The sequence below is a fragment of the Choloepus didactylus genome, chromosome 18 (genome assembly GCF_015220235.1).
Source record: "Choloepus didactylus isolate mChoDid1 chromosome 18, mChoDid1.pri, whole genome shotgun sequence".
Classification (NCBI taxonomy): Eukaryota; Metazoa; Chordata; class Mammalia; order Pilosa; family Megalonychidae; genus Choloepus; species Choloepus didactylus.
Window position 1 is genome coordinate 35,988,484 of NC_051324.1, and position 24,512 is coordinate 36,012,995.

At 37.3% G+C, this 24,512-nt stretch overlaps 2 protein-coding genes across 9 annotated transcripts in view; one reads left to right on the plus strand and one right to left on the minus strand.

The window, feature by feature from the left end:
- Window positions 1–5,338, minus strand: part of RPS6KB1 (ribosomal protein S6 kinase B1) — a 169,934-nt gene extending 164,596 nt beyond the window's left edge. For 2 of the 7 annotated variants that reach the window (XR_005212601.1, XM_037808431.1), the window contains exon 1: window positions 5,088–5,338. Coding sequence is in view for 5 of the 7 variants with exons in the window: in XM_037808431.1 (XP_037664359.1) it covers window positions 5,088–5,228 (141 nt within the window). In the remaining 2 variants the exon portion in view is untranslated. Of the gene's footprint in view, window positions 1–4,484; window positions 4,575–5,087 lie in introns of those variants that run through there. The other 5 variants (XM_037808428.1, XM_037808429.1, XM_037808430.1 and 2 more) reach the window with 4 other exon arrangements.
- A 295-nt stretch (window positions 5,339–5,633) lies between these two features.
- On the plus strand, window positions 5,634–23,507 carry TUBD1 (tubulin delta 1). Of its 2 annotated transcripts, XM_037810402.1 has the most exons (9): window positions 5,634–5,736; window positions 6,898–7,114; window positions 9,128–9,275; window positions 10,081–10,297; window positions 11,039–11,270; window positions 13,612–13,776; window positions 20,247–20,384; window positions 21,662–21,845; window positions 23,013–23,507. In XM_037810402.1, exons 2-9 carry the CDS (start codon window positions 6,943–6,945, stop codon window positions 23,113–23,115), a joined length of 1,359 nt encoding a protein of 452 aa, XP_037666330.1. In that variant the 5' UTR covers window positions 5,634–5,736; window positions 6,898–6,942; the 3' UTR covers window positions 23,116–23,507. The 2 variants fall into 2 exon arrangements, with proteins under 2 accessions (XP_037666330.1, XP_037666331.1); XM_037810403.1 differs by lacking the exon at window positions 13,612–13,776.
- Window positions 23,508–24,512: the final 1,005 nt, after the last annotated feature.

The following is a 24,512-nucleotide window of genomic DNA, read 5'->3' on the forward strand; positions in this document are numbered from 1 at the left end:
TGATTGTACTGAGAGCCACTGATTATACACTTTGGATGGATTGTATGGTGTGTGAATAAAACTGTTATGAAAAAAATCTAAAAAAAGGAATGAAGTTCTGATACATGTGACAACATCGATGAACCTTGAACACCTCAAGGTGAGTGAAATAAGCTAGACACAAAAAGACAAATATTGTATGACCTCAGTGTTATGAATAATTAAAATAGGCAAACTCATCGAGTCAGAATCTAGGATATACATTACTAGGGGTTGGAGTGAGGGTGGGAAATGGGAGTTAATGCTTAAATTGTAGAGTTTCCATTTGGGTTGACTGTAAAGTTTTGGTAATGTATGGTGGTGATGGTAGCATAACATTGTGAACATAATGAGCAGCACTGAATTACATATTTGAATGTGGTTAAAAGGGGAAATTTTAGATTGTATTTATGTTATAGAATAAAAATTCTTAAAAAAACACAGGAATAACACAATGAACACTATTGTAATTGATAGACTGTAGTTAATAGCATAATTATAAAAATGGTCTTTCATGAATTATAACAAATGCACCTCACTAATGCAAGATGGTATATGGGAACCCAGTGGTATATGGGAACTCTGTATTTCATGCATGATTTTTCTGTAAACCTACAACATCTCTAATAAAAAAAAAAGTAAGCTAAAAAACATACCTAACACATAATTCTCACATTTTCTACTTGATACAGTTTATTGGGGGGGGGGGAGTTAAAGGAATTTTTTTTGTCTCTGTTGCTCCACATAATCATCTATGATGGCTTCAGTTTTAAGACAAAAGACTAACTTCTTTCAGTTGTGATAAAACTGGTAATACAAAATTGTTTCTTCTTTAATGTTATTTTTACTTAATTCTAAATTAAAGACCACAGAGCAGTTAACACTGAACCACGGCTTTGAAGCTACCTCACAAGATATGCCCTGTGGCTATGTTTCATTTCCGGAGCTGGCCAGGCCTGTATTACCACCTGCATCTGTACTTATAACTTCCTACCGTTATTTATCTTCTGGAACAGAAGTATTTGAGGCACAATTCCTTTCTGCTATTCAGTGTTACCTTTAGAAAAGTCTGACACCAGAGCATAAGGCTAACATTATAATACATACTGACCATTCTCTTTCACATGATATTCTTTAAGATTTTTTTCTCTGCTTTAAGCATCGTGACCTATTCAATGCTTTTTCACGCCACTATGATTAACAAAAGTTGACTCCTGCTTATCTAAGGTATGATACAAACACACTGCTTTAAACTAGTTTACCAAAATGACTATTTTCAACATTTTAAATTAAAAATGTATACAAATTTAATATGTCTAAAGTCCCAAAGAACAAGGGCAAGTTTTATAAAAATTTAAATCAATTGTTCCAGAATGGGTGAAATTTTCCTTAATCCAGATGTTCATTATATCATTTATTTACTTGCTTGGCTGTTTGCAGAGGTTTCCTTATAAAATAAAATCCTGTAATTCAGATGAATTGGGAGAAAGGGGTAAAACTTTACCATAATCTTGGGCTGTTTAAAAATAGTTGTTGCTTTATGCTAAGTATATATTATAAGACTAAATAAGCATTGATAATGTTTTTCTATAATTTTTCATAATTGTGAATATTGAATACATACTATATGCATATAGCTTTTGCAAAGAATTAAAACATTTAAACCTTTTTGCTCACTAAAAATCTGATGTCTCCAATCTGAAATTGTGCAGTAAGCCTCTGTGACTATTTCAAATTTTGAATTAGTAAAGATTAAGAATTTTTTTATTGCATTACCATTTTTTACTCTTTTGACTTCATCTCTACAGAAAGCAGAAATGTTTCTGACATTTTCACAATCTAATGAAACGTTAAAAAGATAATAAAAACCCTCTTACTCATTGGTTTCAATACATTCCCCTGAGGTATTTGATCAGGCCCTATTTTTTTTTTAAGTGGCAGACATTCAACTTTATCCATAAATGCATCATTTGAGTCTCTACATCTTTTATTCTCTGAAGAATTAACTTGACTATGCTATGTAAATAATTATTTTTACCAGTAAGGATTCACTTAACGTAACATACCTAGAAAAGCAAATTTCTCTAAAAAGAATTATAATGATTTTTTTCTCAAACATAATACAACATTTCTAAAAATGCAGCACCTCTGGTATAATGGCATTTATTATTAATTCTCTAGGCACAGATGAGGGTAAACTTGAATCCTAGGTTTGTTAGCAATGCGTAACACTGACAAGCCACATTTCCATGAACTATCTAGCTTAAATGTCAGGATATTCTAAAAGTACTTTATATATTTTATCTCTTGTAATCCTCATTTTACAGGGAACAAAAAAGTTTCAGAGAGGCTAAGCAATTTACTCTAGCTCACACAGTCAGTGAATGCGGGAGGATGTACGTCAATTGGCTTTTGCCACACCACAAAGAGGTGCATTATGAACGAGACTATACAATGAAATGAAGAAGCTGTGCCATGAAGCTTGCTGAACTGAGTCAGAATAACTACCCCTATCTATCTATGTGATCTTGTGAAATTATCTCTGTCCCTTGTCCACCTTGAGGCACCTCTTAGAATAACACAGCCAAAAGAAACAACTTCAGCTCCAAAAACATTGCCAAGTAAGACATATTTTAATGAAAGCTCTTGGTCAAAATCCTCTGCTCTTTCCCTAAAGTTCCTCATCAGGAATAGGCCCAAATTGGACAACCTACTGAACTCCAAGGAGGTCCCAATTCACAACAGAAATCTTAATACAGTATTGTACTTTCAAAGGAAGAGACACCCATAGTCTGGAAATTCCACCAGTTCAACTGATGAACATGAAGCACCTTTCCTATCTAGTTTTATACCCTGCCATGCTCCAAAACCACTGTCATATGGAGCTGCTATAACAGTGATATATATATATGGTTTATGTGATGAAAGTTGGGGCAAGAAAAAAAAAGATGTAGAACTACCAGTATCAAGAAAGTAATCCCATACTTGTTTTAAATTGTATTCAGTGTATCAGTGTTCCATTAAGACGACAGGAATTCTATACTCAGATATCAGTTTAAAAAGCATGCACTTGATTGCAAAAACCTTGTGGCTGATCCCTCCCCCTTTATCCAGTCTATGGTTAGATGAGTAATATAATAAAGACAAGCATGTAGAACATAGGGTACCTACAGATAGACTGAAGCTGGAGAAGGGGGAGCGATTACCTAATATGTATAGAATTGTTACCGAGGTTGAACTTAAATGGTTGGGAATGGATAGACGTGATGTAGCTCCTTCTTGGGATTATAAGAAATAGTAATGGATTGTAGGTGAATTTGATTGAAAGTTGTTGTTCAAAGTCATGTATGTAAATAAGTTCTTGCATGAACCACTACAAAATAATAGAGGGATATATGGGAAAAACATAGCTATTGAAAACTTCGGACTATAGATAACAGTAATATTTTAATATTCTTTCATCAACAGTAAAAAATGTATTATACAAATACTGTGGGTCAGCAATAGAGGGGTGATAAGGGGTAGAGGAGGATTTGGGTTTTATTATTTTATTCTTATTTCTGTTTAGGAGTAATGAAAATGTTCTACAATCAATCATGGGGATGTATGTACAACTATGTGATGATACTGTGAGCCAGTGATTGCATACTTTGAATGGGTTGAGTGGTGTGTGAATATATCTCAATAAAATTGGAAAGTTATATGTATATACCTGCCAAGAATTAAAAACACTTTAAAAAAAAAAACCACCCACCTTCTAACCTGTGTGATTTTGATTCAGACTCACTTGGTTATGAAAAGAGTAGTATTATTTTAGCTCACTTAGTTTCTTAAAGTGTTCAAAGTTCTTTATATATAGCATCTCAATCTTTTACTAACAAGCAGGGAACAATTTACTTGCCAGGGAGTAAAACTGGAGGTGTCGGAAAGGAAGAGAAGCCCTTTTGTAGTGAGAACAAATATCTAACTTCAGCCATTAATCCATCAACTCATTTAAAGTGGAATTTAGAACCTAAATTACCATGAGGTTATCATCGATGATAAGTAGCCCAGAATCAGTGATCATTTTTGAACTTCACGTGACACTTGTGATTTCTCAATAAATTCATCTTGAAAAAAGAATATTTCATAAAGAATAACATACTTCTAAGATGGCAAAGGTAAAATCAACCTATGCATTAAGGAAAACAATTCTAAATTCAGCACCTTATATTACTGGAAAACCCTCACACCACCACTCACAAGTCGCAGTTCAAGCAATTTATTTTTGGCAAGCCAAAACACAGCTGTCAACACTGGATTTTTCCACCCCAAAATTGCATAAATTATTTCAGAAAAATATAGACATTGTCAACTAGGGCAAAAGTGAATTACAAATGCCGTGTGTCATTATAAATACTTCAAAAAAAAAAAAAAAATCACACGGAAGGGGGTTAAAAAAAAAAAAAAAAAGCAAACAAACAAACCCTGGAAGATGCAGCAGAGCCCCCTTGCTCCCGAAATAAAACTCCTGGTGGCTGTAACAGCAGTGGCAGCGCTACTCCCGACAGAAGTTTTCAGCTGTCACTTCTAACAGCTGAGCGCTTCCTAGGAGAGAAGCGACAAGCCGAGAAAAGAGGTGGTTGTGGCAGGTCTGAGGATTTAATACCTGAAACTTTACACTTGAAGGGATACCCTTCGCGCTTCACCTGCATGGGACACCCAAAAACCGCAGCCCCACTGCCCCCCTACACACACACACACCACCCGCGCCCCGCCACACTCAAGTCCACCAGCTCAAGGAATCGATCACGCGCCCTTGCTCGTTCCCTCCACCAACAGATTGCTCCGGGCTGCGCTGATCTGGGGCTGGGGGCGCGACCTGCACCTGCGAGCCCAGAAGTGCCCTCACACCTAGGGCCAGATCCGCCCCGCCCGGTTTCCCAACCTCGGGTCGCGGCACACCTCAGCTCCTCCTAAAGACTACACGCGCCCCACTGGGTCTCCGCGCTCTCGGACGCAAAGGCTTCCTGGGCCCGCGCCGCCGCCCCGGCCCTGTCACCTCGGGCCCCCCGGGACCCGGGCCTCACCCCCTCCTCCAGCTCATCCTCAGAACCCGCGTCCTCTGGCTGGTCCAGGTCTATGTCAAACACTCCTGCCATGTCCTCAGCTGCCCTGTCTCGGAAGTCCGGCGCTGGGTAAAAGCCGTCCCGCCTCCGTCTTCGCCTCATGGGCCCGGACCCGCTGCAGCCACTGCCGCCGCTGCCGCCATCACTGGCTGCTTAGGCTCAGTGCGTCTGCGCCTAGGCCCTAGACTGGCTCCTCAAGTTCAGGGCTAGAGCATGCGTGTACGGTCCCGTGAAGTCGAACTGTGGGCAATGGACATGCGTACAGCCATCGCCAGGGTCAAAGTACCGGCAGAAACATGCGCAGAACACAGCCGAAGCCTCGCTCGGAAACTGAATCATGCGCATTATCAGCAAAAGCGCTTGGACAGTGAGCATGCGTACCATATCTGAAATTGATACATTGAAATTGAACATGCGTAATTAACCTTTCTGAATAAACCCACCCCCCACTCCCCCACCCCACACCAAAACACAGTTCGTTTTTGGTTACATGCGCATTAGTTCTTGGTAGTTTTTTAGGTGAAAAAAATTGTTGAAAGTGAGCATGCGCATAGTGAGAGGCTGGCCCTCTGAAGTTTGAACAAGAGAGAACTGCGGTCCTGGAGCGGCAGTGAGTGGGATTGATGGGGGCTCTTGGGGCCGGTGGGCTTTGCTGTTTACAAGTTGGGTGGCTTTGGGAAAGTCACGTGATACTTCAGAGCCTCAGTTTCCTTATCTGTAAAATGAGAATAATAATACCTACTTTGCGGGGTTATTTTGTACAGCCTGGCCACTGCTCGTTTCCAGTTTTGCATAGACTTGGGGCGAGGTCTCTGTAACACGTGGGCTGTTTGCGTTGTTAAAAATTATGTTAACAGTCTAATATTTCAACTGGTCTTCGGCTTTCTCCAACTCCGTCTTTCTTGCTGTCCTACCTGAGCTAAACACAAAGTTTTACTTCTAAGTGTTACTGTAGTTACTGGTCACTGTAGTTACTGGTCCAGAAAGGAGGTTGATGTAGAGAGAGAGAGTCATTATTTAGAAGAGAGATAATTATCGTTAATTAAATGTACGATTGCTGACCTAACTTCTGTGTTCTCCATGTGCTGAGAAGTGGGCATTACTAATTCCTTCAAGCAGCATTCTTTTTTTTTTTTTTTTAGAAAAACCTTTGTAATACTAAATGTTTTCAGGTTAAACTGCTTAATTCAGCGTTTTTCTCTATGTGCACTTACAAAGGACTTTTTTTTAAACTTTATTGTAGTAACAAAAATACAACTCAAAATTTCCCTTTTAGCTACTTTAAGTGTACAATTCAGTGGTGCTACTATGACAATATTGTGCTGCTATCACAAATATCCATTACCCAAACTTTTTCATTACCTCCAACAGAAACCCTGCACCCATTAAGCAATAACTCCTTCTTCCCCTCACCACCCGTCCCTGTTCCTTTGCATTTGCTTATTCTAAGTAAGCATTCATTTTGTTTTGTTTTAAATGCATGCTGAGGAAAATAGTGAGTACAAATCAGATCTGGAAACTGTTGAACTGTGTATCAATGTATTTGGGTACAGTAAATCACAAATCCCAAAACCGTAAGAAGAAAGAGAACTTCCTTGAATGACTGGCTCCTTAGACAATATGGCTATTTCATCGATACTGCATATATAGTATATTTTTTCAATGTACTTATATAGTGTATTTTTTATTGAGGTTTAAACACATGGTATTTTATTTGTTCTTGTTGGAAACTAACGTATTGATTCTCAAAGCGTATATTTTTCTATTATAGGTTGCTCACATTTTTTGTGGAGATAGTCCTTCTTTGTGGCTCAGCATGTCAATAGTAACAGTGCAACTTGGTCAATGTGGCAATCAGATTGGATTTGAAGTGTTTGATGCTTTATTTAGTGACTCAGACTGTTCCCAGGGACTTTGCTCAAAGAGAGAGAATGAGGCATACCAAGCATCTTGCAAAGAAAGATTCTTCAGTGAGGAGGAAAATGGAGGTATGTGTGGTCTACAGTCCTCCCCTTTTCTCTGATGTAACCAAGCTCTTTAAGTCTAGGCTCTCCACTTGTTGTCTGAAGCCCATCCCTTCCCATCTCACTAGGAACCTGACTTTGCTCTCACCCCTCTGTTTCTATATTAACAATCTTTGCCTCCTCTGTGACATCTTCCCCTCGGCATATGAACATGTTCAGACCTTGCCAATCTAACACAAAACAAACATCTCTTGATTGTAGGTTTCTTCTTCCTCCTTATCTCTTTGCCTTCTCATCTAAGATTCTCAAAGGACAACCTTTTTTAACCCACTGTATTCTTGCTTCTACCCTCCACCACCACTGAAGTTGCTCTGAGAAAAAGTTACCAGCTTTTCTTTTCTTAGTTCACTCAACTTCCGTGCTGGATTTGATAACACTAACAATAAAACTCCTTCCTTGAAACTGCCTTTGTCTCTGAACGTTCCTTCTCCAATGGTTCCATCTCAGGCTTTCCTCTGTACTTACTTGTATAGTTCTTTCTTGACAGTGTCATTCATTCTTAAAATTTACTATATTTACACAAGTGACTCTCAAATCTCCAGCCACAGCCTGTCTTCCAAACTGCAGGCTAATTGATGGATATCTACCTGCCTCTCCCATGTGTACTTCAAACTCAGCATTTCCATGGGCATTCATTATCTTTCCTTCAAACCTTACTCCTGCTGCTTATATACCATCAAATATCAAGATCTGCTTATTTTACATCCTATATATCTTTTGAAACTGTTCTCTCCTTTCCCATCTTCACTGTCATTGCCTTAGTTCAGTCCCTTATCCTCTCTCACCTGGACTGTTTCAAGATGCTCTTTCTAAGTTTCCCTGCCTGGGGTCTTCTGTCTATCACATTTATCTTCCACGCAGCTGTGCTAAAAAGACAGGCCTGCTTGAAAATTTTCAGTGGTTTCTCATTGCCTAAAAGCTAAAGTTCAAGCTTTTAGTATTGCTTACAAGAACTTCTAAGACCTGAGGCCTGCCTTCTTTTCAGCCCCATCCATCACTTCTTCCATCCCTTCTTTATCTACTTCATGCTCCAACAATCTAGAGATGCTTGTTGTGCCTATGGTATTCTATTCCTCTAAATATGCTGCTCCTTTACTGTGTATTCACTGGGGAATACTGTGTCACACTGTGATTAAGTGTCAATGTGTTTTATCTCCCCTTAGAACGTGTTTTGGTTTGCTAAAGCTGCCAGAATGCAGTATACCAGAAATGGGTTGGCTTTTACCATGGGGATTTATTAACTTGCAAATTACAATTCTTAGGACATGAAAATGTCCAACTTAAGACATCAACAGGACAATACCTGGACTCTGAAAAAAGGCCTCTGGCATCTGGGACACCTCTGTCACATGGGAAGGCACATGGCTGGCATCTTTTGGTCCTTCTTTCCTTGGTTTTGGCTTCAGTGGCTCCCTCTATCAGCTCCTCCAGGGGCATTCTCTCCAAGCTCTCTGGGTGTTTCTCTGCCTTTTATCCTCCATAAAGGACTCTAGTAAAGGATTAAGACCCACCTTGAATTGAGTGGATTATGTCTCAATTGATATACCCTAAACAAAAGATCCCACCTCAATAGGTCTGCACCCACAAGAATGGATTAAAAGAACATGGCCTTTTCTGGGGTACATAATAGCTTTAAACCAGCACAGACCGTAAGTTCTTCTAGGGCTAGTTAGATGTTGTCTTCATCCTTGTATTCCACCACAGTGCATGGCACATTGTAAGCACTCAAGAGATGTTTGTACACCTGACTCAAGTGATCATTTTAGCCCACACTGAGTGATCCTGTTTACCAGAATGCTGGGCATTATGAACGATCTGCATACACCTGCTGCTGCCCACCTAGATTTCATAGTACATTGACAGATCTTCCCATATCCTGGATTTTTTTTTTTTTTTATCTAGAAGTTTATGTTTTCAGTTAGTTCAAATAAAGCATATGAAATAGCTTTTCTTTTGATTTTTTGTTTTCTTCTCTAGTTCTAGCTGCCCGGGCTATACTTGTTGACATGGAACCTAAAGTTATCAATCAAACACTGTCAAAGGCTGCCCAGTCTGGTCGATGGAAATATGCTCGGCATGCATGCTTCTGTCAAAAGCAAGGTTCAGGAAACAACTGGGCTTATGGGTAAGAGTAATTCCTCATAATTTTTAGTTTAGTTACAGCTATGGAGCTGATTAATAGACAAAGTAGTCACAGCTGCACAGTTGATATACCAAGCATGTAATCTTGAAATTGCTGCCCTAAGATTTAATGTTAGACTTTACTCCCCCAAAAAATCTATCTATGTTTCTGCTTCAGGTACAGGTAATGATGAAAACAAGGATCTCTTGCAGCAGGTTTTCTACCAGTTTCACTGTCATACTGCCAACTAACTTATTGTCAATACAATATCTTTGTCTAGAGGGTATTCCAGTTAATAGGGAATACTACAAGGCAGTAGTTCCCAAACTTTGCTGCACATTAGAATTTCCTAGGGATCTTTAGAAAATCCTTAGGCTTAGGGCTCACTCCCAAAGATTCTGATTTCATTGGTTTGGAGTAAAGCCTGGAGGGTGGGATTTTTCAAAGCTCCCTAGGTGATTCTAATGTACAACAAAATTTGGACTATTGTTATGAATATTGACCATTATGTTGTACCATAAACTTACAGAACTACCTGGTAATTTTAGGTTCCAGCTAAAGGAATGTCTTACAAAAGAGAACTTTCTGCACCTAATAAATCCATTCTTCTAGCAGTCCTATTCACTTGTTAATTACATTTATCTTTTTTATTTTAAATTTTGCCGATCTGGTATCTGTACCTTTCATGAGAATTAGTTCACTTCCATAGCTTTGTAAAACTTTCTCTATCCTATGTCTTTCTCCGTGCATTGCATCTCTTTGGTTACATTTAAAGGTGTTTTATAATTGTTTCTTTTGCATTGTACAGATACTCTGTTCATGGTCCCAAGCATGAAGAATCGATAATGAACCTAATTCAGAAGGAAGTGGAGAAATGTGACTCTCTGAGTGGTTTTTTCATCATAATGAGTATGGCTGGGGGCACAGGATCAGGGCTAGGAGCTTTCGTTACCCAAAATTTACGAGATCAGTACTCAAACTCTTTGAAAATGAATCAGATTATATGGCCTTATGGAACTGGAGAGGTATGAACACATTAATTGAAAAATGTATATTTTGTATTCTTGCCAGTAGAAATAAATAGGACTAAAAGATTGCCCTCACCTTTTCTTTGGAAATGTTAAGTTACAGCTTCAGGTGTGATTTTCAGTCTGTTATTTTCATGAGCACTTTGCTTAATCTGTGCTTAAACTCTTCCAAACAAATGAGGTGTCCTTGTTTAAAAACTCCAAAGAAAGTGATTTTGCATCTTTTCTCAGAAACCTGTTCCTGGGTTAGTCCCTCTGGCTACAGTATGTACAGGGACCTTGACCTCATGTTAGGGTTCATGGGGCCATTGCCAACAATAGAATAATTTTTATTTCTTTCCACTGGGAAGAAATTTTTATCCAGGCCAGTTTCCTCTTGATCAGCCTAGTGGGAGGAACAGTAAAATGGAGATGAGATAAGTTACCATAGGAAATGATGTAGCAAGGAAGTGTTATACTAATAAATAATGTTCACTGAGTTCTTACTATGTTCAAGGCACTGTTTAAGTGCTTTGCTTGTATTATATTATTAATCCTCACAGCTCTAGGAAGCCACTGTAATTATTATCCTCATTTTACAAAAGAGGATACTGAAGCATAGATTCAGTAACTTATCCAAGGTCATTCAGCTAGAAAGTGTTAAAGCTGGGATTTGATCCCAGATAGGATGCCTTTGGAATCTAGCTTTTAACCACCATTCTTTCCCGCCTTTCTTATGTCTGGCCTTTTCCCCTCCAGGTTATTGTTCAGAACTACAACTCCATTTTGACTCTTTCTCACTTGTATCGATCTTCAGACGCCCTCCTTGTTCATGAGAATGATGCTGTTCATAAGATCTGTGCAAAACTGATGAATATCAAACAAATTTCCTTTGGCGATATGAATCAAGTCCTTGCACATCAGCTAGGAAGTGTTTTCCAGCCTACTTACTCTGCAGAAGGCTCATTTCACTACAGAAGAAATCCTTTAGGTATTTCAACTCCTGCATGTTATTCGTGGGAAAATCTTACTTTCTGAAAGCCTCAAAGGTTATTCTTCACTGGCTCCTTTCCTCTGCCCACAGATATACTCAGGTCTTCCTCATCTCAGAAATCTTCCTTCAGGTCTGCTTAGCTTCCTGAACTGTCTTATTGAAGCTTTTTGAGAAGTCGCTAAATTTCTCAAGAGTGGTGGATACCCACCAAATTTATTCTCTTCTTCTTCCTTTTTTTTAAATAACAACTTTATTGAGATATAATTGACATACCACACAATTTACCCATTTAAAGTGTACAATTCAGTGGTTTTTAGTATAGTCACAGAGTTGTGCAACCATTACCACAGTCAATTTTAGAATATTTTCATCACCCTGTAAAGAAACCACATACCCTTGTCAGTCAGTCCCCAATTCCCCAAGCCCCCCAGCCCTAGGCAACCACTCATCTATTTTCTGTCTCTACAGACTTGCCTATTCCAGACAATGCATATAAATGGAATCATACAGTATGTGGCCTTTTGTGATTGGCTCCTTTCACATAGCATAATGTTTTTGTAGCATATATCAATAGTTCATTCCTTTTTAATGTTGAATAATATTTCATTGGTATGTTCCATGTGGTAACATTTTATTTATCTATTTATCATTTGATAGGCATTTGAGTTACTTCCGTTTTTGGACCTCAGAGTTTTGTTCCATCTGTCCCCCTCCCCCATTACTTTCCTGATCTTATATCCTATTGCTTTCCCCCAACTGACTCTCCTCCAGCCACATTGTCCTCCACACTGTTTCTGGTGGGCCACCACTCCAGGATCCCTGCACTTAATGCAGATATCCACACGAGTCATTTCCACCCTCAATTCTTTGAGGTGGCATCACCTTCTCAGTGAAGCCCTCCAGAACCATCTTATTTAAACTTTGCACACATCCCTCATTGTGGATCTCCTATCCCCCTTGCCCTACTCCATTTTTCTCCGTAGTGCTCTTCTCTGATGAACGAGACATTTTATTTATGTTTGTTTGTCTCTCTCCACTAGAATATATGTGCCATGAGGGCAGAGATTTATGTCTAGCTTATTGACTATTATCTCCCCAGTGCCTAGAACAGATCATGGTGAATAGTAAGTATGCAATAAAATATTTGTTGAATGGGTCTGGAGTTCAGAGAATAGGCTTGGGCTGAAGGTGGCCAGGTGAGCATCAGCATTGTGTTTGGGGATTGTGGATTCAGAGGGGCCCCAGGCTGCAGTGATGTGATTTTCCATAGCTGTGTTCTGACAGGCATTGAGAACATTAGGAATGGAGCTGATCCAGGGTTGGGATTTCACCAGAAAGATTCGATGAAGAAACAGAGGGCAAGGAGCTAGATGAGGAAGGAAGTAAAGAAAGGAATAGGTTGATGGATTGAGAAGCAGGAGGTTAGTGGATTACGGTCTCAAGAGAATGGTTATGGTGGGAGTGGCTGAACAAGAAAGTCGAAGGGAGAGCAAGATGAGACAATAATTCTTGCAATAGTGGTCAGGAATTACTTGCTGAATGCTGTTTACTCATGCTATGCAATCAAATTCAGCTCTAGATATTTTACAGAAAAGGATTATTACATTTAGAGGAAACTACTAGCATAAGATCACTGATGCAGTATTTTGTAGATGTTTGTGTCAAAATTCTTTCCCTTAGGACATAGGATATGGGTTTGCATTCAATATTATAAATGTCCATTTCAAGTTGTGGTAATATGCTTTTCACTCTCCCTTAGGTATTTATAAAAATACATAAGACAGCTTTGAATGCAGAGCAAATTAGCCTTTCTCATTAAGTCTATCTTTTACAAATACAAGTTTCTAAAAATAGGCACATTCCTGTCTTAAGGAATTGCTAATCCTGTCTTCTTTACTAGTAGGATTTCATGTTAACAGGTTTTGATTATCATTTTAGCCAGATAAAATAAGTAAAAGATCTAGAAAAACTCCTAAAGGAATATTTGTTGAACATACAATGCAAAGAAAATCGTATTAGCCTTCATACTTCCTTTGTTTTTCTGGGGTTTAACTAAATATTTTGGTCACATTTCCAGTTAGTTTCTAAATTCTTGTTTCGTTTTTGGCAAATGTGTGCTTTCTTACCCATACTCAGGTGCTAAAATGGAGCAAATATCTGGTCTTTAATACACATTGTCTCTGAAATTGTACTTATATTTTAAAGTTCAAGCAATTCAGACCTCAGAGGAGAAAGCACATTTGGCCCAGAAACCCATCAAATCATGGTATGTATAGGCCAGTAGCAACAGTTTGGAATAAAAAAAAAATTCAGTTCAGATCTTTTTTTTTCTTTACAGGAGACCTAATGGAGAATTTAGTTCCCCATCCTGAATTCAAAATGCTGAGTATTCGAAACATTCCTCAAATGTCTGAGAACTCACTGGCATACAGCACATTTACTTGGGCTGGCCTCCTCAAGCATTTGAGACAGATGCTCATTTCTAATGCGAAAATGGAAGAAGGTAAAGGGTATTTTAAAAATATGTAGAGAGATTTCAAATGGAGTCGAGAGGTCACTCAGGTGGACATTCTTATGCACTATATAGATAACACCTCTTAGGTTTTAATGTATTAGAATAGCTAGAAGTAAATACCTGAAACTTCCAAACTCCAACCCAGCAGTCTGGACTCCTGAAGACAATTATATAATAATGTAGATTACAAGGGGTGACAGTGTGATTGTGAAGACCTTCTGGATCACACCCCCTTTATCTAGTGTATGGATGAGTAGAAAAATGGGGATAAAAACTAAAGGACAAATGGGGTGCGATGGGGAGATGATTTGGGTGTTCTTTTTTCACTTTTATTTTTTATTCTTGTTCTGGTTCTTTCTGATGTAAGGAAAATGTTCAGAGATAGATTGTGGTGATGAATGCATAACTATGTTATACTGTGGACAGTGGATTGTATACCATAGATGATTGTATGGTGTGTGAATGTATTTCAATAAAACTGAATTTAATAATAATAAAAAAAATATGTAGCCACAAGCTGGGAAAAATGCCCTCTTCTGGAACACTTAATATAAACTGGCTCTGGCTGAGTGAAATAGTGGCCCCTTCTTCTGGCCAGGGAGGCTCCTGGTAGAAACTTACGAGGGCATCAAAGGAGCGCTTCTTAATCACTTCACAGTTTTATTTCCAAAAAAAATGTTTCTGAGGAGTGCCACATGTTTAGTTTGGTTTTTCAATCTTAATTTTTTTTTTATCAAACCATCTTATGAACATCGTTTAAAAAGATGAAGGAGTCAAAATTCATCAAAGTGTATATTTAACTCTGTACATTGTACTATATGCAAATTATATCTCAATTTTTTAAAAAAGAAAAAAGTCAAGTAATTGTACAGTATGCACTTACAGCAAGGAAATCAGCAGTCCCTGTCCTACACTTCCCTACTCTCTAGCTGAAATTACTTTCAACACTTTTAGCTGTTTTTTTTTCTGGAACTTGCCTCCATATTTCTAAATATCTTGATTATATTTTTTATTTTTCAGTTTTAGATGTTATCCATTGCCTTCCTAATGTGCAAAATGAAAATTGAATCTTCTTACACCCCCTTTACATGTACCCATACATACATACACTTACGCTTGTCTCTCTCCTTTCTCCCAATATAGTTATAAAAACATACTTTTTCATTAGATTAATTTTCAGTGTTTATATTACTTTAACTATATAAATATTCACAGTTTAGCCATGTACTGTGCATGCTGATTACATTTTATTTCACTTACAATTTCTTTTTCCCAGCTATAGTTTTATACTCTATGTACTTAACCACTAATCTAACCCTAAACTTTGCCATAAAAATGAATCCCTTCTCAACAAGTTCACACCCATCAGGTAATTTACTACTTTCATCATTCGCTTGGAGACATCCCCCTAGGACATCTTTGTCCTGCTGTTCTAGTCTGGATTGGTTGCACTCCTCCTGGCCTGATAAACACTCAGCTCTGGCCTCTCGCTGTGCCTCATCGTGCATTATGGACCCTCTTTCCTGGATTTCAGATCTTCCTGTTTCTTGGTTTATTCCCTCATTTTAATGAACCATAAGCCTCTGGTAGATTCCCAAGGAAGAGTACATGGAGGGTAAAATTTCTGAGGCTACAGATGTCATTATTCTGTCCTCGCATTTGATCGATGGTTTGGCCAGGTATAAGATTCTAGGTCAGGAATCATTTTCACCTAGTATTTTGAAGGCACTGCTTCTAGCTTCCATTGCTGTGAGACGTTCCATGTCATTCTGGTTTCTAATCCTGTTTTTTTCTCTTTTGAGGCTTTTAGAATTTTCTCTTGTACCTAGCATTCTGAAATTCATTGGTGTGGGTCTTTTGTTTATCTCAGTAGAATGTAAGCTTTATGAGGGCAGGGACTTTTTTCTGTTCTGTTTATTGCTATATCTTTGGAGCTTATAACTGTGGCCCAGCACATCATAAGCACTCAATAATGAATTGCTGAATGAATGAATAAATCCGTTTTCTAGGCACCGAATGGACTCTCATGGGCATTGCAGACTTGTGTGGGTTTCTCAAGAAGGGGATCTGCCTGGCCATTTTTTTGGTGAGCCCCCAAATGTCATTCCCTGTGGCTCTTATCTCTTGATTTAGTTAGCCTTCCTCCTCCAGTCTCTTCCCTGAAGGCATGACAGGTCTGCCTTCCAGCCTTCTCAGAGCTGAACAGGGAAGAGCTGTCACCTTTCCCTGTAAAAGCTTCTGTGCGGTGTCATGGGGTATCTGAGAATTGTTGTCACTGAGGCAAGGGGCTCACTGGTTTAGCATTACCAGTACGTAAAACTTCGTTTTAGGATTGCTAAGGGGCAGTCCCTCTGCCATAGGGAGTGAGGAAAGGGAAAGGGACCTGCAGCTCTCATTGCTTCTCATAAGAGATTTTTAACCAATCTCTGTGCTTCCCTGTCTTTTGGAAGTGCCTGGCCTGCTTCCAGGACCTGCTCAGTGAGCCAGTTGGAACTTTTCCTGGTCTTCTAAATCAGTAACCTCTGTTTGATTTGCTTTCCAATTCTAAAATTTTGTTGTCATTATCTTCTTTTTTTTTTTTTCTTTTTTTCCTCATCTGTTTTTTTAAAAATCCCTGTAATGTTTTCTAAGTGGGATAATGGGAAAGAGTAGCAGTAAACTGGCATATTCAGACTCCCCTGTTTAAATGGAACTCACTAGTGGGTATTATTTTAGTAGCGTATATTTTACCCCCATTTAAAATAACTTAGGTTTCAGTACTCTGAAAGTTGATTTCTTCTACATTTACTTGTAATACCTTATGGATTTCAAATTATAGTGCTAGAGGTTTAGAGATCAGTAGAAAGTTCACATCTTAAAGTAGTGCTTCCTGAATTTTTTTGGCCCACAGCACCTGTTTTTCTAGCAAAACCTGTGAACATCTCAAGGAACACAATGTTCCTCAGGGTAGCATGAGACTGGCTGCTCCGAACCGTCTTAGGTCACTGCAGTTTGCTTGGTCATTTTCACATGCTGGATTTCTAGAATAACACTTTTTCACAGTTAGAGTTTTGAACATATAAATGCATAATATATATCTGTATGTATACATATAAATGTGATTACATATAATTTATATAAAATATAAATATATAAATACATATTTATTTATGGCACTAACCAGATTGAAGGTTATAAATAGTTTTATTAGTTTTATAATTCCTTATGTGCTATCATCCTGCTGTCTGTAAATACTGAACCCATTTATTTCACCATCAGCCATGGATCTGCTTCCCCATGTTCTAATGACGGAGGGAGTGAATGATCCAAGAGAGAGCAAGGCAGAAATTGCAATGCCTTTTGAACCAGCTTGGGAATCCCATGCTGCCATTTCTGCAACATCCTTTTGGTTACCAAGGTCCACCCTATCCAGTGTGGAAGGGGACTGCACAAGGACATGAACTTCAGCAGGTGAAGATCACTAGTCATGGAGGTGGTGGAGAGTTACCACCTTTTGCCCTCTGTCCTCTAATGATTCATGTCCTTCCCACATTCACCCCCTCCACAGACCCTCCCAAAAGGCACATGCCATTACCATATCAGGCAAAAGTCCAGAACCTTGTATCTAAGATCAGGTCCTGGTGTGGATTTATACTTACAAGGTGAGAGTCCTTGAGTACAGTTCCTCCCCTTTCCCCCCAACATACAATATACATGTATCCCCCAGATACATGATAGCTCCCTGTCAATAAGGGGGGGGAAATGGAAGGCACACAGGAGTCACTGGTCCACAATAATTGTGAAATTGACCAGGGCGCATGCTGGCAGTTTCTCAATGAACACATTAGGCCTGCGAATAATTTTCCATGACTATTGTCCTTGCCCTCTGGCCCAAGCCAAATAACTTTATTTAAATTGCTTTTTTATTAATTGATTTTTTTGCTAGTTTAGAAAAATGTATGCATGTGGTACCTAGAGACAGAACTTAAGGGTGTATATAAACAAACTTTTAAACAAACTTGGAATCACATTTACATATTTTATTGCTCTACAACTATTTTTCAACGTAACATTTTGTGGCCCTTTTTCCAATTCAGTAAATTTAGATGTGCCTCAGTCTTTTTAATAGCTATGTAGTTTTCTACAATATATATATACTATAATTTATTACATGTGTCTATGTAGATTCAAGAGTCAAGTAATTTTACAAGGCTGGTTGTGAAAAATATCAGCTCCTTTCTTTCCCCTACTTTCTCCTTCCCAGGAACAATTTTTTTTTTTTTTTTAACTCTTTTGCTGATTCTTTTAGTGTTTTCATTCATTTCCTCTGGATTTTTCAGTTATTTAGATAATATCTGTTTACTTCCTACTATAGAAGGTAGGGATTTAGCATTTTTCACACTGGCCTCGAAACCCTACAAATACATACCCTTTTGTCCTCCTATCCTTCCAATATAATATAATAGTTTTGTTAAAGTAATTTTAACATCACATTATCATGACTATTTAAATGCTTTTCACAGCTGATCTATGTAATATAGTGTGATTACTTTTCCTTTCCTGCACAATTTTTTGTATTCATTGCTTTGTTTTCATATTTGCTTAGTTTTCGTAAGTACCAATCACTTATTCAGCCCCAAACATTTCTCTAGTTGTCTGAATTTTCTCCTTTCATATGGCCAGGTATTCTATCAGTTTCATCTTGAGAAATCTGTCCTATAACTTTGTGACCTGCTCCATTCTAGATTTTTTGCCCTCCACAGTCAGGGCACATTTGTCATCCTAGAGATTCTCTTTGCCAGTCTCCTGTGTTGGACATTCAACTCAGAGGGTTTAGTCTTCTGCCAGGGTAGGGAAGATGCAGTCACTGTTACGCAGACAAGTTTAGTGATGTTCCCTAAGGAGAAGTCAAAGGTAGGTGTGCTGTACATAATTGCAAAGCCAATGGCTTTTAATCTGCTCATGGATTCTTTTAAAGAATACCACATCACCAAATGCTTTTGAGGCACAGAAGACAATAATGTGTAAAAAACGTGGGCATCATTGAATCTAAGTCAAAAATGGATTCAGAAAAGTCAATAAATGCAAAAACATTTTAGGAAAACCTTAAATTACTTTGTTGATATTATTCTTTTTATGTATGCTCAAGAGTAATGTATGATTTTTTAAATTGTAACCTATTTTACTCTAAGAGAACTCTTTCAATTTTCAATAGATATAAAATAAAAATTCTATGCGATAAGTAGGCTTTATCATATTTTGGTGCAGTGGTGTCTAAGAGTGAGGGACATACAGTATAATGTATATATTCCCCCTTTTTATTGTATGGATTGCAGATATTTTTGCCTATCATTTTTGAATTTTGTATGGTATTTTTCACCATATGGAAATTTTAACATTTTTATATGAACAAACCTGTAAATCTTCCTTTATGGATTCTGAGTCTTCCCTATCTCAAAGGTATGAAAATGTTCTCCTCTATTATTTTCCAGTATTTGTGGTAGTTTTAGGTTTAATATTTAAAATTTAATCCATCTGGAATTTAGTTTTATTTTTGATAATGACTTTTGTGTTACTTACATCGTTTTCCATTTTCAATTTTATTTGCTTAATGTTTCATTTTTTACTTTTTAATTGGCTTATTTGCCTTATTAATGAGTTCAGTATTTCAAAATTTTTGATTTGTTGTATTTGTTTTTGCTGAAAATTAGTCTGTGGTTGTGCACTGAATTTTATCCCTATCCTATGCATCATGTAAGAGAGTATTTTCTTTAAATATCCATGACTAGTCAATTTTCAATCCTATTTTTATTTCATGTTTCTACAACCTTTAATTTTTTTTAATGTTTTATTTGGTGTGTTAAGGTATATATACGGTGAAATTCACCCTTTTTAAGTGAACAGTTCTATGAATTGTAACAAACTTATAGAGTGGGTAACCACCACCACAACTGAGGTAGAGTATTTCCATCATCCCAAAAAGTGTCCTTGCACCCCTCTTCCCTCCACCCCCAACTCCTGGCAACCATTGTTCTATTTATTGTCCTTAATTTTTTACCTTTTCCAAATGTCTTATAAATAGAATCATATAGTAGTCTTTAGGGTCTGGCTTGTTTTGCTTAGCATAATGCCCCTGAAATTCAGCCATGGTGTTGTGTGTATCAGTAGTTGCTTCCTTTTCATTGCTTGTTAAAATTCCGTCATATGCATGTACCACCATCCTTTAATATTTGATGATGAATATTTCATATTTTCAGAATTGAGTAGTTTGAATCACTGTAGGTCAACCAGATAAGAATTTTTAAACTTTTAAAGTATTAAAAATCTAAAATACATATACCACAAGATACTTTTCTCCTCTTTTTTAAAGCCATTATAGAAATAAAAATGTAAAATACATATTCCACAAGATACTTTTCTCCTCTTTTTTAAAGCCATTATAGAAATAAAATCGCTTCCTTTTTTTTTCTTTTTGGTAGGGATCGATTGGCAGATACGGCCTCCTTCAGGACTTCCTGCTCTTGGTAAAATACCTCTGAACAAGGAGCTTCATTTTAACACTTCCATTGCTAACTTGGTCATCCTTCGAGGGAAAGATGTGCAAAGTGCAGATCTGGGTAAGTAGAAGTTAAGGTGAAAGTTAATGTGCACATTTTGCACAGATGATTGCACAAAAAGATTCCTGAATTTATTCTTAGAGAAAGGAAAATAATAGTAGCAAAACCATGTTAAGCCATTGTTTGTTAGTACATGACTGAAAATCAAAATAGAACTGACTTAAATATGATAAAAGTTTAATTCTTTCTTCCAAACATCTGGTTGCTCTGTTGTCTTTACCATGTGCCTTCCTTCTGGTATACAGTCTAAGAGGCCTGCTTGAGTTCCAGGCATCAAGTCCACCTAGGAATGAGGAAAGAAAGGTGTGCCTTCTCCACCTAAAGCCACACATCACACACTTGCGTTTGTACCCCCATTGACTTGGCCTGACTCATGTGCCAGCCTCACTGCAAGGGGGCCTGTGAGCTCAGTTGAGATTTGGGAGTTCTTTTACCAAGGAAGAATGGGAAGCAGGTATTGCAGGACAACTAGCGGTCTCTGTGACAAGCATTTTGTTACAAAATTTTCAGGAGATTAAAAGAGAAGTACTCTCAGCTTTGTGTTTCTATGATATGTCTCTAGGATTATTTTTCCTTATTTAATGAGTACAGCAATGTCAAATTGGCTACTTTTTGCTGTAGTATAAAGAAAAACAGTCTAATAATAATTAGAAAAAGGTCATTTCAAGTCTAACTAATAATATACTTTTCTTCATATTCTTCATTTTAGATTTAAAAATAGTTAAATTAATAAAAAGATATATAAAGTAATGCAACTTACAAAAATTTATCCAAACCAAATTATATATGTACACAGAAGTGTTTTTGCAAATATGTTCATTACAACCTAAATATCCAACAATAGGAAACTTGTTAAATAAATTATGATACATTCATTTAAGGAGGATTTAAAGATGAATGATACTTATTTACATGGAAGGGGGTTTCACATACTGCTGAATGAAAAATGCAGGTTATGTAAGAACATGTATGTAAAATTACATATATTAAGAGGGTCAACAAAATGTTTATTGTGGTTTTCTCTAGCTGGTGGCATTTCAGCTGTTCAGGTGACTAACATTTTCATCTTAATATTTTTCTGAATGGTGTGAATTATTGCTATTACTTTTTTTTAAAAAATGAATATGGATCATTTATCCAAAAGCAAATATAAACTAGTTTTAAAAGACAAAACAAAAGATTTCTGATAAATGGACAAGAAAATATCCATTTATTAATTTATTTTAAAAATTAATAATTTATGATATAAACAATGCCTTATATGCTCTTTACTATAGGTGGATTTAAAGATCCAGCTCTCTATACTTCTTGGTTAGACCCTGTTAATGCTTTCAATGTATGGAAAACCCAGCGAGCCTTCAGCAAATATGAGAAGTCTGCAGCATTGGTCAGCAATAGCCAGTTCTTAGTAAAATCACTTGATACGATTGTGGGCAAAGCATGGAATATGTTTGCGTCAAAGTAAGTAAAAATAAGCCTTTCTAACCTTAGACTAACCATGGAGTATAATTTTAAAGCATGAGGTAGGGTCCAGAATAAGCATGGGCTGCCATATTATAGGGTTGATGCCTTGGTCTTATTTCTTCAGGCCTCATTTTCTCATCTGTACAGTGGGTCCTGAGAGAATACATGGTGACGATTAAAAGAGATAATCATGTGAAAACACTAACTACAGTGCCTGGCTAGTAAATGCTCAAAAATTGTTTGCCATTATTATTATTAGTAGTAGTAGTAGTAGTATTCAAATGGGTAGTTTCTAAGCCAAATGAAATTAAAGCAGAAATTTCATCATAAGGCACAGACAGTTTCTAAAATAAAGGTAGTCTTCTAAAATAAGATCTTTGTGATAGTAGAAGAGATGCTGATTTTGCTCAGTAAGAAATGTGGTAAGTTCAATTCCGCTTGATACTAAGAAATGTTTTATCAGTTTTTTGACCTGTACCATGATTGCTGAATGTCTAAGCAAAGCCCCTCAAATGACTGGAAAGGGTCTCTTGGTTAGCCAGGATTCCCAGGGGCCCAGTTACCTGCATGTAGCCATTCCATAAATCCTTACTCCTGTAGGAGTGCATAGTTTGTCCCTTTCTGGCCTCATCTCTCCTGATCTCTAGTGGTCACATCAGTTTATCTCATGTCTGCCCTTGACATTCTCTTTATCTTGATTTCTCCTGCCTTAGAAAATTTTGAGAGGGGTTACTGAGAAGACTACCCTGGCATAGCTACAAATTAAGTATTGTCTGAAAAGCACTTGGGAGGCTTCACTCCATTCCCAGAACTGGGTTGATGTATTTTTGCAGCTTCGAGCCTTAGATAAAACTTCTCACCCAGTCATCTCCTGTAGGGTGTTGAATAACATGTGCTGAATATACAACCACATTTGAACATGCTTCTTTTCCCTGCGTGCCTCTTATTCTATCACTCTTGTATACTAAAAGGACAGGAAGCTTGACATAAACTTTGACAGTTTGCCAATCTTTGGAGTAAACAGTGAAGCAAATATAAGACTGGAGATTCTGCTATCTTCGAATATTCATGTACTAGAAAAGGTCTGTTTATTGCTTGACATTAAGAGCTATTCATTCGCCTGAGATTTATTTTACATTTTCTGTTCTTTTCTTTATTCACCAGGGCCTACATTCATCAGTACACAAAATTTGGAATTGAAGAAGAGGACTTTTTGTACAGCTTCACATTGTTAGAGCAGGTTGTTGCCAGTTATTGCAACCTCTGATTTTGAACAATGGGAAAAAAGTACCTTAAGGCGCTTTTGGAGTAAAATATTTTCAATAATGCTTTTTCTGTAAAGTTTTCAAAGTCCTAGCTGTTAAAGGACTTTGCTGTTAAAGTAACAAAGTGGAATGCTGATTCTATTCTGCATACTATTCTGTTTAAACTGGAGATTAGCATGTTTTCAATGAAAACATCTTCTACTTGGTATTTCATTTGTAAGAAAAAAAAAATGGTGCTTCTTTGAAGAACTTTGGAAACACCTTGATGAGATTGTTGGAAATCTGGAACTATCCAGGCAAAGGGCATACATTATTTTGTCTCTGTCTTCCTAAATCTTCCCTCTTTACTTGAAATTCACTAAATATGAAATAAACTTTCACAGTGCAATTTTAAGCTAAGAGAATTCAATTCTCTATTTATATTCATCTTTGAAGTGAATGCTTTTTACCACAAGAGGGAGCTGTTGTCAAATGCTGCAGTGGGAACATCTCTTTTGAATATTTAATTTACCCATAACGGTACGATTTCCCACTTAAGCAGTTCTTTAAAAGTAAATGTGAAGACTTTGGTAATAAATGAATATCATGCCTAAATAGAGAAGTGAATAAATTTTACTTTGTTTACTTTTCTTAAACTTTCTGGCATCAGAAAATTGAACCAAATTTTCTTTTAGATCTTGGAATGCCATAGCAGAAATTGAGTCTATTCAACTAGTGCTTTAAAATTACTCATAGGTGTTTAGCTGATATGGAAGATGGTTTATATGCTTTTCAGTAAAATAGGTAAGAGCTTTCACCCAAAAGTCACTTAGCTGAGAAAATTATCGCCAAGGAAATGCAGTGATTGATGAAATTGACACACACAAATGTGAGTTTGACTTGGGAGGATAAGACACACTTGGAAATTGGCAGCTGAGTTTGAAAGGGAATGGTGTATTTTACTAAGACACATCACATGTAATATATTAACAAATGTAAAATGGGAAACACATAGGAACACTTACCCTTTCTGCCAAATCTACCAGTAGTGACATTTGTTTTTATATGGAAAAATGACAGTTCACAGCTTCACTGGTTTCTTCTTTTTCTTTCCATATGGAAATGATTACCTTTCTGCTGTTTTTCTTATCAACTGTTGCTATGATTTAAAATACTGGATATCTTATTTCTAAGGAATGCAAAAAGTGGTCCCGTCAGCTGCTAAAAGGCACACCCCACTGCTGCATTTCATTAATCCAAGTATACTTGAAAAACAATTAGATCATACTTTTTACAAAATAAAGTTTAAAGTAATTGTTTAGCATTGAAGAGATCGAAAGATTGAAACAATTTCCCAGACTAAACTAGTGTTAAAGAAGATCTGTAACTGAATTATATCGGCAGGGATTAAGCTGATCCT

Coding starts and splice junctions, on each gene's coding strand:
- TUBD1 (XM_037810402.1), top strand. CDS start 6,943: ATGTCAATAGTAACAGTGCAACTTGGTCAATGTGGCAATCAGATTGGA. Junction 13,777..20,246: donor TAATGCGAAAATGGAAGAAG/GTAAAGGGTATT, acceptor TCTTTTTGGTAG/GGATCGATTGGCAGATACGG. Junction 21,846..23,012: donor TGGAATATGTTTGCGTCAAA/GTAAGTAAAAAT, acceptor TTTATTCACCAG/GGCCTACATTCATCAGTACA.